The sequence below is a fragment of the Triticum urartu genome, chromosome 2A (genome assembly GCF_056163025.1).
Source record: "Triticum urartu cultivar PI428250 chromosome 2A, HENAU_Tu73, whole genome shotgun sequence".
In the NCBI taxonomy this organism is placed as follows: domain Eukaryota; kingdom Viridiplantae; phylum Streptophyta; class Magnoliopsida; order Poales; family Poaceae; genus Triticum; species Triticum urartu.
In genome coordinates, this window is record NC_141874.1 from 110,449,893 (window position 1) to 110,461,621 (window position 11,729).

Consider the following 11,729-nt stretch of genomic DNA (forward strand, 5'->3'; position numbering starts at 1 on the left):
TAGTGGGAATTTTTCATTATAGAACTTGGCTTGTATATTCCAATGATGGGCTTCCTCAAAATGCCCTAGGTCTTCGTGAGTAAGCAAGTTGGATGCACACCCACTTAGTTTCTTTTGTTGAGCTTTCATATATTTATAGCTCTAGTGCATCCGTTGCATGGCAATCCCTACTCCTTGCATTGACATCAATTGATGGGCATCTCCATAGCCTGTTGATTAGCCGCGTCAATGTGAGACTTTCTCCTTTTTGTCTTCTCACACAACCTCCATCATCATATTCTATTCCACCCATAGTGCTATGTCCATGGTTCGCGCTCATATATTGCGTGAAAATTGAAAGAGTTTTGAAAAGGCTAAGTATGAAACAATTGCTTGGCTTGTCATCGGGGTTGTGCATGATGGGAGCATTTTGTGTGACGAAAATGAAGCATGGCTAAACTATATGATTTTGTAGGGATAAGCTTTCTTTGGCTATGTTATTTTGATAAGACATAATTGCTTGGTTAGCATGCTTGAAGTATTATTATTTTTATGTCAATATTAAACTTTCGTCTAGAATCTTTTGGATCTAAACATTCATGCCGCAATAAAGAAGATTACACTGATAAATATGTTAGGTAGCAATCCACATCAAAAATTCTGTTTTTATCATTTACCTCGAGGATGAGCAGGAATTAAGCTTGGGGATGCTTGATACGTCTCCAACGTATCTATACTTTTTGATTGTTCCATGCTATTATATTATCAATCTTGGATGTTTTATATGCTATTTTATATGATTTTTGGGACTAATCTATTAACCTAGAGCCCAGTGCCAGTTTCTATTTTTTCCCTGTTTTTGAGTTTTATAGAAAAGGAATACCAAACGGATTCCAATTGACGTGCCAATTTTTGATGATTTTTTATGGACCAAAAGAAGCCCCCGGAGTAAAAGAGTTGGGCCAGAAGAGTCCCGGGCCGTCCACGAGGGTGGGGGTGCGCCCTACCCCTCGGGCGCGCTGCCCTATCTCGTGGACGACTCGGGCACCTCCTTGACTTGTTCCCGACGCCAAAAATTCCTATAAATACTGAAACCTCCAGAAAATAACCTAGATCGGGAGTTCCACCGCCGCAAGCCTCTGTAGCCACCGAAAACCAGTCTAGACCCGTTCTGGCACCCTGCCAGAGGGGGGAATCCCTCTCCGGTGGCCATCTTCATCATCCCGGCGCTCTCCATGACGAGGAGGGAGTAGTTCACCCTCGGGGCTAATGGTATGTACCAGTAGCTATGTGTTTGATCTCTCTCTCTCTCTCGTGTTCTTGATTCAACACGATCTTGATGTATCGCGAGCTTTGCTATTATAGTTGGATCTTATGATGTTTCTCCCCCTCTACTCTCTTGTAATGGATTGGGTTTTCCCTTTGAAGTTATCTTATCAGACTGGGTCTTTAAGGATTTGAGAACACTTGATGTATGTCTTGCATGTGCTTATCTGTGGTGACAATGGGATATTCACGTGATCCACTTGATGTATGTTTTGGTGATCAACTTGCGAGTTTCGTGACCTCGTGAACTTATGCATAGGGGTTGGCACACGTTTTCATCTTGACTCTCTGGTAGAAACTTTGGGGCACTCTTTGAAGTTCTTTGTGTTGGTTGAATAGATGAATCCGAGATTGTGTGATGCATATCGTATAATCATACCCACGGATACTTGAGGTGACATTGGAGTATCTAGGTGACATTAGGGTTTTGGTTGATTTGCGTCTTAAGGTGTTATTCTAGTACGAACTCTAGGATAGATCGAACGGAAAGAATAGCTTCGTGTTATTTTACTACGGACTTTTGAATAGATCAATCAAAAAGGATAACTTTGAGGTGGTTTCGTACCCTACAATAATCTCTTCGTTTGTTCTCTACTATTAGTGACTTTGGAGTGACTCTTTGTTGCATGTTGAGGGATTGTTATATGATCCAATTATGTTATTATTGTTGAGAGAACTTGCGCTAGTGAAATTATGAACCCTAGGCCTTGTTTCAACGCATTGCAATACCATTTTCGCTCACTTTTATTATTAGTTACCTTGCTGTTTTTATATTTTCAGATTACAAAAACCTATATCTACCATCCATATTGCATTTGTATCACCATCTCTTCGCCGAACTAGTGCACTTATACAATTTACCATTGTATTGGGTGTGTTGGGGACACAAGAGACTCTTTGTTATTTGGTTGCAGGGTTGTTTGAGAGAGACCATCTTCATCCTACACCTCCCACGGATTGATAAACCTTAGGTCATCCACTTGAGGGAAATTTGCTACTGTCCTACAAACCTCTGCACTTGGAGGCCCAACAACGTCTACAAGAAGAAGGTTGTGTAGTAGACATCATCGCCCCTGGATCTTGGGCCGTCAATGGGCTTGTATAAGCCGCCAGCTTCATTGATAAGTCGCAGTGGTATGACCCGGCCCCTCCTGGGCGGTTCATTCCCAATAGTTATATCCCCAACAAATAGGCTTCACAAAGAGAAGTGTGAAGCATAAACATTTGACAAACAAGCATACTATTAAAGTTCAGGTCCTTTTTAGGGTAGATAGGATGATTGTCAAGAAATCCTGGGACAAAATACATAGTAAGACCATTTTGGAATTTTATCTTGCGTCCCACAAGATGTTTTAGGTCCCCAGCATAAGCATCAGAAGCCTTTGATTTTCGGTTGGAGACCTTTCCCTGCAAAAGAGAGTTAATTTTTCTTAACCACCCACATTTTCAGGAATGGCTTAGAAGCAATGAGTCTAAGTGCAGCATTTGAGAATTTAGGTTTTGGAGCCCTAGAAAATAGCCTTGCAGGAGGTGAATAATACTCATAAGAATAAGCAGAAAAGTTCTTGGTCTTATGAACATAGCAGTTTGATGAAACACACTCATATTCATAAGTCTGAGTATGGTTTCCCTGCAAAACATTGGCGTTAGGGTGACCCTGGTGGGTCCTCTGTCTGTATGAAGCCTTTGGACCATATGAAGCCTTTGGCCTGGGGTTTGTCATCTTCCCAGGTGGTGTCATGATGACATTCACATGAAGCTTCTCAAGACAGCTTTTGGGGACCCAGATCTTCTTCAGGGGTGGTCCATTCCTGTAGTTAGTACCAATATACCTAGCAAACACTTCACCATTCTGATTCTTGAACAGCTTATAGTTTGCATCAAAGGATTCATCAATGATAATAGGGTTAGCACAAGTGAAGCCAGATAAGGTGGATGGGTCCACTGAAGGTCCCTTTGCAGCAACCCATGTGGTTTTGGGGTACTGCTCTGGCTTCCAGTATGAACCATCAACATTCATTTTCCTCTCGAACCCAACACCCTCTTTCCTAGGGTTTCGGTTCAGAATCTGTTTCTTGAGGACATCGCATAGTGTCTAATGCCCTTTGAGGCTTTTGTACATCCCTATTTCAAGCAATGTATTCAACTAGCATTCTCTCAGCAATAGTAGTGGTATCCTCAGATGAGGGGTTAGTTACCACATCAACAGTTGAAGATATTGCAACAGTAGCAGTAGTAGAACATTCAGCAACAAATACAATATTATCATGCTCAAGACATTTTAGACATGGTGGCTCAAAGTCTTCCTGAGCGGAACTGATCTGTTGAGCGCGAAGTGAATCATTCTCCTTTTGAAGATCTTCATGAGACGCTCTCAGGTTCTCAAGTTCTTGCTTCCTTTGAAGATAATCATGGGAAAGCTTCTCATGGGTAGCTAAGAGAATTTAATGACGACTTTCAAGTTCCTCGCACTTAACGTGAAGATTTTTAATGTCTTCAATTAAGGACCGATTTTGATTCATTTCCGCATCCAACAAGTCATCGCTTTTGTCTGGCAACTTTTGAATATGTTCCATAGAAGTTTGTTGTTCAGTTAAAATTTTAGCAAGTGTTTTGTAGCTAGGTTTGGATTCACATTCAGAGTCATCTTCACTGGATGTTTGAAAGTAAGCATCGCGTGAGTTTACCTTGGCACCACGTGCCATGAAGAAGTAGGTCGGAGCAGAGTCGTCCTCATCATCGGCATTAGCTTTGGCGACGAGGCCATTGTCTTTGTTGTTATAAATGGACTTGGCGACATAGACTGAAACTAGAGCCAGGCTTACCATGCCTGAATCAGACTCCTCTTCAAACTCCACCTCCGCCTCCTCAGAAGTAGACTCCTCCTCTGAATCCATCTCCTTGCCAACAAACGCACGAGCCTTGCTGGATGAGCACTTCTTGTGTGATGAAGACTTTCATGAAGACTTTGAAGAAGACTTTGAGGATTTATTCTTCTTCTTGTCGTCAGAATCATATTCCTTGCTCTTCTTCTTCTGCTTCTTCTTCTTAGATTCATTGTCCCATTGAGGACACTCGGAGATGTAGTGACCAGGTTTCTTGCGTTTGTGGCATGTTCTCTTCTTGTGGTCACGAGTGGAAGCTTCATCATTTCTTGAGCTGGATCTTGAAGACTTTCTGAAGCGATTCTTCTTGGAGAACTTCTGGAACTTCTTCACGAGCATAGCTAGCTCCTTTCCAATGTCTTCAGGATCCCCAGAACTACAGTCAGATTCTTCTTCAGATGAGGAGACAACTTTTGCCTTCAAAGCACAGATTCGGCCATAGTTGGGACCATAGATGTCTCTCTTATTAGATAACTGGAACTCATGTGTGTTGAGCCTCTCAAGTATGTCAGACAGATCGAGATCTTTGAAGACATGACATTCTTGTATCATCAGGGCCAGGGTGTCGAATGAGCTGTCAAGTGATCTCAGGAGTTTCTTGACGATTTCGTGCTTGGTGATCTCAGTGGCGCCAAGTGCGCGAAGCTCATTTGTGATACCAGTGAGGCGATCAAATGTGAGCTGGACATTCTCATTGTCGTTTCTCTTGAAGCGGTTGAAGAGGCTGCGAAGAACATCAATCCTTGAATCTCTCTGAGTTGAGATGCCTTCGTTGACCTTGGAGAGCTAGTCCCAGACTAGCTTCGTAGTTTCCAGTGCACTCACACGGCCATACTGTCCTTTGGTGAGATGACCACAGATGATGTTCTTGGCAGTCGAATCTAGTTGAATGAACCTCTTGACATCATCAGTGGTGACACCTTCACCGACCTTGGGAACGCCATTCTTGACGACATACCAGAGGTCGACATCAATGGCTTCAAGATGCATGCGCGTCTTATTCTTCCAGTGAGGGTAATCAGTGCCATCGAAGACCGAGCACGCGGCGAAGACCTTGATTATCCCTGTAGTCGACATAGGTAAAACTCCAGGTGGTTAAACCAAATCACACAGAACAAGGGAGCACCTTGCTCGGATATCAATTGAAAGTGCTAGTTATCGACTAGGGGGGAGTGAATAGGCGATTTTTATGAAAGTCTTCTAAACATGAGGTCTTTGAAGACGTTAGTAGAAATGAACCTATTGATATGCAGCGAAAGATAGACTACACTAGACAAGTCATAGTCAAGTAAGAAATGTAGTGAAAGCGCGAAGACTATCAACAGCTAGGTAGTATGGATCAGGATGTAAGACAGTGTGAAGCCAAACGGTAAATAGTCTTCACTCATGAAGTCAAACAGATCAGACAAGCAAACAATGACTTCACGAAGACAAATTGTAAAGTAAAGGAAAGTGGAGGATAGATCCAGTTGCTTGGTGAAGATAAGGATTTGGTAGACCAGTTCCAGTTGCTGCGACAATTGTACGTCTGGTTAGGGAGGCTGAGGTTTAACTCAGAAGACAGTGTCTTCACCTTATTCCCCTTGAGCTAAGGACACACAGTCCTCGCCCAATCACTCTGGTAAGTCTTCAAGGTAGACTTCTAAACCTTCACAGACTTCGTTCATCGGTGATCCATAATGTTTCTTGGATGCTCAGAACGCGACACCTAACCGCCTGGAGGATTCACAGTCCTCAAGTGTAACAAGTCTTCAGGTCACGCAGACAGAAAGACTTCAGTGATGCCTAACACTCTTTGGCTCTGGGTGTTTTGGGCTTTGTCCTCACAAGGATCTCTCTTTCAAATGCTTCGGGGGTGGGTTGCTCTCAAACAACAAAAGTCATGCACTAACTCTGAGTACCCACCAATTTATGGTGTAGGGGGTGGGCTATTTATAGCTAGGAGGCAACCCGACATGATATGTCTGAAATGACCCTAGGTCACTAAGGAGATTTCAAACACACGCGGCAGCTTTACTTGGGCTACAAGCAAAGCTGACTCATCCAGCTCTGGATAAGATTTGCTCTCATTGTCTTTGCTCGAAGACATAGGATTTTGGTTGAGCATCACATCAGTCACTCTCACTTTGTTCACTTGGACCCCACTTAACAGTACGATGGTTCCTATGACTCAACAAAGAAGAAAAGGAAACTACGAAACAACTATGTCTTCGTACTCCATAGTCTTCAAGTGAATGTCTTCACATGTCATAATCTTCATCTTGAAGACACACCATTGTCTTCAATGTCTTCACACATTTTTAGGGGTCATCTCTGGTAGGTAAACTGAATCAATAAGGGACTGCTACTTGTATTATCCTGCAATTCTCACAAACACATTAGTCCCTCAACCAGGTTTGTCGTCAATACTCCAAAACCAACTAAGGGTGGCACTAGATGCACTTACAGCTCCTCCTTCCTTACCCTCTCTCCATGTAGGTATTCGTGCCCCCTATCTCCTTGTCGTCATGAATTGCTCCTTGCGGGGCGCTGATGTTAGTTGTCGTTGTTGTTTCAGCTGAGCGAAGTGGGTGTGGTGTGCGTCGCGTTGCGTGCACTGCGTATCGTGTTCGACTGGGTGCCCATGGGCGAGGTGTGGCGCGGTACGTTCAGGTGTGCTTAGCCTGGTGCGACCTGATGCGATGCAAATAGATGAGGACAAAAACCATGGGTGCTAAACTAAATCACCTACATGCAGTTAGCGCAAAAAACAAGAGAAAAATTTAAGGGCGCTGCTACAAATCAGTCGGTTGATCTTACAAAAAGATCAACCGCGTGACTAGTCGTGCGATGTAGTGCGCGTGGCCGTTCGATCTCGCGGCAGCCCAGCGTGCTATGTCTTCCTCCTCTGGCTGGCAGTGCATGTATTCCTCCTTACTCGTCAAAGCAGCAGCCCTAATATCGGCGCCCGCCGCCGGAGTATCGATTCTCGGTCACAGTGATGCCCCATTGAAGCACCTCCGCGGTCCAGTGATGCTCCATTGAAGCACCTCCGCGCTTCGGCGATGCTCCATTGAAACACCGATGGCTTGATGATGTTTTGTTGCAACACCGGTGGCCCACGGTGATGCTCCACTGAAGCACCAACAGCTCAGATGATGCTTCGTCGCAACACCGATTTCCCGGCAACGCTCCATTGAAGCACCGACGTTGTAGCACCGTCACCGGCGAGCATCGACATGGATGTTGCGTTGCAGCACCGTTGCCGGTGAGCAGCGCCATGGAAGCTGCGTTGCAGTACCGTCGCCGCCGAGCAACACCATGGATTCCCCCTTGCAGTATAGTCGTCAATTCTCCCCCAATCTCAGCCATGGATGCTGCATTGCGATGTAGTGTCTCCGCAGCGCCGGCGGTGGTCGATCCCATGAAGAAGAGGAAGGCCAGGCACGGTTCTGGTTGCGCGGTAGTTGCCGGCGGCCGCGCCGCATCTCGTACAGAGAAGAGAGAAACATGATGAGCTCGATTTGGAAGAAGAGGATAGGAGAGACGTCGCGGGACCACGAGGCGGCGTGGCGTGCGAGCGACCCGACTGGTTTTCCAGAGAAATCAGTCGGTTGAATCTAAACGTTTTCCAAATTTTAGTGGGGTATTTTTGACATGAAATTAATTAAATTGGGTAAAAGTATGGAAAAAAAACTGCCAAATGAGATAAATACCGTGTGAAACTAGGGTTAAAAAAGTGGAATTAGGTGAAAAACGAAATATGTGCGGGGGGGAACGGCCGTGGCGCCGTATGCCGATTCCAAAAAGAGAGAATGAAATCACTCCATCCCGGGTTTTGACGGCTTTATTAACCTCCTCCTCCTCCTCTGCTTCCCCGCCGAAACCAAAAAACCCTCGTTCCCCACTCTCCTCTGGATTGCCCTCCTCCTCCCTCGGCGGTTTGTTCATCGCCTCCGCTGAAAAATCAAACCCAAAACCAAGAAAGGGGGCGAAAATGGCCGAGGCGAACTCGTACGAGGAGCAGCGCAGGAGGCAGGTGGAGGAGAACAAGCGGAAGCTGGAGGAGCTGCGCCTGCACCACCTCTCCGCCGCCGTCCGCGAGGCCGCCGTCAAGCCCAGGCTGGTCCGTCAGATCCGCACCACCCTCCTCGCCGTTCCTCTGCTCCTGTATGTCTTCCTTTTTTGAGCAGTCTCGTTTGGCTGGTGTCGCAGAAGAGGAAGGCCCCGAAGCCGCGGGACGCCGCCGATGACGCCCCGCCCCGGCGTTCCGGCCGTATCGCCACCCTCCCCGAGCAGCCCGACTATCGCGACAATGTACGTGCTCCGCAACTAAGGGTCCCGTAGCCGAATTAGTTCAAAATAAGATCTAATACTCCCGCCGTTTCTTTTTAACCCTAAGTCAAGTCAAAATTATGGAGTTTGACTAGTAATAAGTATATAGTAAAAGAAATCAACAGTCACAATACCAAATCGATATCATTAGATCCATCAGGAAATACATTTTCATTTTGTATTTTATTTAGTAGTATAGTAGATGTTGATGTTTTTTTAGTATTAAATTTGGTCATATACTTTGTAAAATTTGATTTGACTTAACACAAAACTAATATGTGAAGTAAAAAGGAAAGGATGGGGTATGTTGTAACTGATGAAGACCTGGAATAAACCCGCAAATCTCACTAAATTTCCACTTAAGGCACTCCACCACTCAAGAGGTGGTTCTCCCAAGGATCCCATTTTGTTTTCCTAACGAATATAAGAATTATTCTCATGTAAAGCTGGGCACCGGGAAACCACGGCAGCAGAAGGAAGTAAAGCCTGATCATGCGTACGCCATCGCCAAGGCCGAAGAGCTACAGGATGAGCTAGGCTCCGACTACCCGACCTTTGTCAAACCCATGCCACAGTCTCTTACCTCGCTGGTAAAGCAGAAACTACCACTAATCTACTGTACTGAGAGAGGATTGATTGTTAGATATTGATATGGTGGCGTATCTGGCAGCATATCCCGGCACAGTTCAGCATGGAGCATCTCCCGGACAATGGCATGAGAATGGTTTTGGTGGATGAGGAGGAGGAGGAGTTTAAGGTGAGCTATCGTCCACACAGTAGCAGTCTTGTCGCCGGGTGGAGCGAGTTTGCCATCGACAATGAGCTAGTTGAAGGTGATTGCTTGGTGTTCCAGCTGATCAAGAGGGCATTGTTCAAGGTGAGATTCTTAGCTGGTCTTCTATGGTATTGAATTTCTGTGGTTGTTTGAGATGCCGCGTCATGATTCTTAAGAAGTTCTGAAATGTGAAATCTGCTTGGGGGTTTATGGTATTTTTCTTTATTTCCCAAGCACGTATCTAGATGCGCATCATTTTCATAAGATGAAGGCACCGAAAAGGCGCAAGTCCTTTTCGAGAAAACGCAAAGCTTGTGTATCATGTATTGAAAAGATAGAAAAAAAATTACAAACCCAAAGATGAGGTCAGATACAATACAACACATTACACAGAGCAACACAGCATGCAAGGCTCAGTGGACATCCCAAGCCCCAGGTAAACACACCCTGAGCCCTGCAGCACCTGCACACACCCAAAGCTTCGCCTCCTTGATCTGACTCAGTCTAACTGACAAAAAAAAATGGCAACCTACAAAACAAAACAAGAACTCGAAAAAGAAAGAGCAAAAAACTGTAGGGATACTCTACACTGTCTAGATCAAACATGAAGGGGGTGGGCCTGTAGAGGCAGCTCTCACAGGTGTTCGTGCTGCGAAGCATCCAGAGTTTGGCCTTGATGTTGGGGACTGCTATTGGTAGTACTTTTCATGTTATGGTTGCATATAATTGCAATTTAGATGGTGAAACATGTCATTGATGGATAATTGTGATGATCCTTGGTGCAACTGACACGGGCAAATCCTTCTAGTAATGATGTGAAGTCTCTAAAATATCACATGGGGAAAACTGGTCCACCCATATCTACTTACACAAATAATTGTAACTAGGAAACTATGTCTCGTTATTCACAACACAAAGTATGAGAACGGAGCTGTTTCAAATGCTTGGTTGTACATGAAATTTGCAAGGAATATGATTTCTTCAACATCCATGTTAAAAGTCCTCCATCCCAAGCAGATATAGGAAAGGGTTCTAAGTTCTAAATATCAGGTTTTGCCTCTTGAGCCTGCCTTCCATTGACCTTCCATTACCTGGAGGATCCTTTTTTGTAAGGCATTACTGTGGTAAAAGTCTATCTATGCTGCTAACTATGCAACCTCTGTTATGTATTTTTCTTTTGCAGGTCTACATATTCAGGGCAAGTTCGTACTATGAAAATGAGCATTAATGGAGCAGCCGGCAGGTACAGGGTTCTTATCAATGGTCTCCATTGGTTGAAGTCCCGAATTCGATGTTTAACAAAAACGAGTCCCTTTATTTTTTTCTGTGTAATGTATGGGCCAAGTTCACTTAACAGTAAACTTATAAAACTGCTTATGAGTTATTACCAAACTGAACTGTGATGAAGGAAACACAGTTCAGTTTGGTAATAACTGAGCAGTATCGTAGATTCGTGGAGATGGAAAATAACTGCACTTTCTCTCATTTCCCCTTTGGTTTCGGATTGCTGATCAACCCAATTTCAAGCTTATTTTGTTACTTTCTGCTTCTTTTTTTGCTGAAATACGTTCTGCTAACTTTGTGAAATCGGAGCATCGCATTTCATTCAGAGAAAGTTAACCTCTTTAGGAGAATATGCTTCTTTGCGGCCAAAAGTCTGTTGACATTTATAGGAATATACTGAATCGCGGCACTGATAGATTTGTGTGTAGCAACACATTTTATTGGATTAGATGCTCCATGCAGGATTCTGCTGGGCCCTTCCTGAGACATCAGTACTTAAACTTTGCACTCATTTTTTCTGGATAAATTTGTAGTCTGGCACTCATATTCCTTGTATGTTTAGTTCACTTTTGCACACATGTAGACGTTAATTTGTTTCCCTTGTATCAACCTAAAAGGCTGATGTTGGAAAAACTAGTGCACTACTAGCTTCCCATATCATCTAAGCTGTGTTCTGTTGTTTAAAACAAAGATTTTATTGATCTCTTGACCTCTTCATGAGTGAATGCACGCAACAAATTGTTTGAGTGTGACCTTGATGTCCGCGGTCAAACCGTTTCAGCTTACTATATTTATTACATGCCCTGTTGCTTATCTGTTGATATTGGCTCTTTTAGTGATTCAGATCTACCCTCAACTGAAACCCCAACAAGTTTGCAAATGGCTAATGTTGTGAATTCTAACTCTGCAGGCTCCTGGTTGCTTCATGTCAACTTGTGTTGAACTAGCACAGTTCAGAAATCTGCACTATCTCAGCGGTTAGTTATGTATGTATGGCTACTGTCAGGCATTATTAGAATCTCTCGTGTGATTGCAAGTCGTATGGTAACTGTCGGCATCTTGTAAAGTTTGTTGATTCGTTATGTGGACGAACAATTTAAATGGTGTTGTCGTTTTGTCAATTTGCCCCCCCCCCCCCCCCCCCCCCCCCCCCCCCCGCGCGCGCA

At 44.4% G+C, this 11,729-nt stretch overlaps 1 protein-coding gene across 1 annotated transcript; it reads left to right on the forward strand.

The window, feature by feature from the left end:
* Nucleotides 1-8,000: 8,000 nt before the first annotated feature.
* Nucleotides 8,001-11,684, forward strand: LOC125541186 (B3 domain-containing protein Os06g0194400). The gene is made up of 6 exons (XM_048704651.2): nt 8,001-8,295; nt 8,385-8,486; nt 8,951-9,094; nt 9,175-9,381; nt 10,463-10,522; nt 11,474-11,684. Exons 1-5 carry the CDS (start codon nt 8,167-8,169, stop codon nt 10,505-10,507), a joined length of 627 nt encoding a protein of 208 aa, XP_048560608.1. The 5' UTR covers nt 8,001-8,166; the 3' UTR covers nt 10,508-10,522; nt 11,474-11,684.
* The last annotated feature ends 45 nt before the right edge of the window (nt 11,685-11,729 follow it).

Bases quoted from the DNA above. Each gene is read 5' to 3' on its own strand.
- LOC125541186 (XM_048704651.2), top strand. From the start codon at position 8,167: ATGGCCGAGGCGAACTCGTACGAGGAGCAGCGCAGGAGGCAGGTGGAG. The intron at 9,095-9,174 runs GTAAAGCAGAAA...CGTATCTGGCAG, and splicing joins CACAGTCTCTTACCTCGCTG to CATATCCCGGCACAGTTCAG. The intron at 9,382-10,462 runs GTGAGATTCTTA...TTTCTTTTGCAG, and splicing joins TCAAGAGGGCATTGTTCAAG to GTCTACATATTCAGGGCAAG.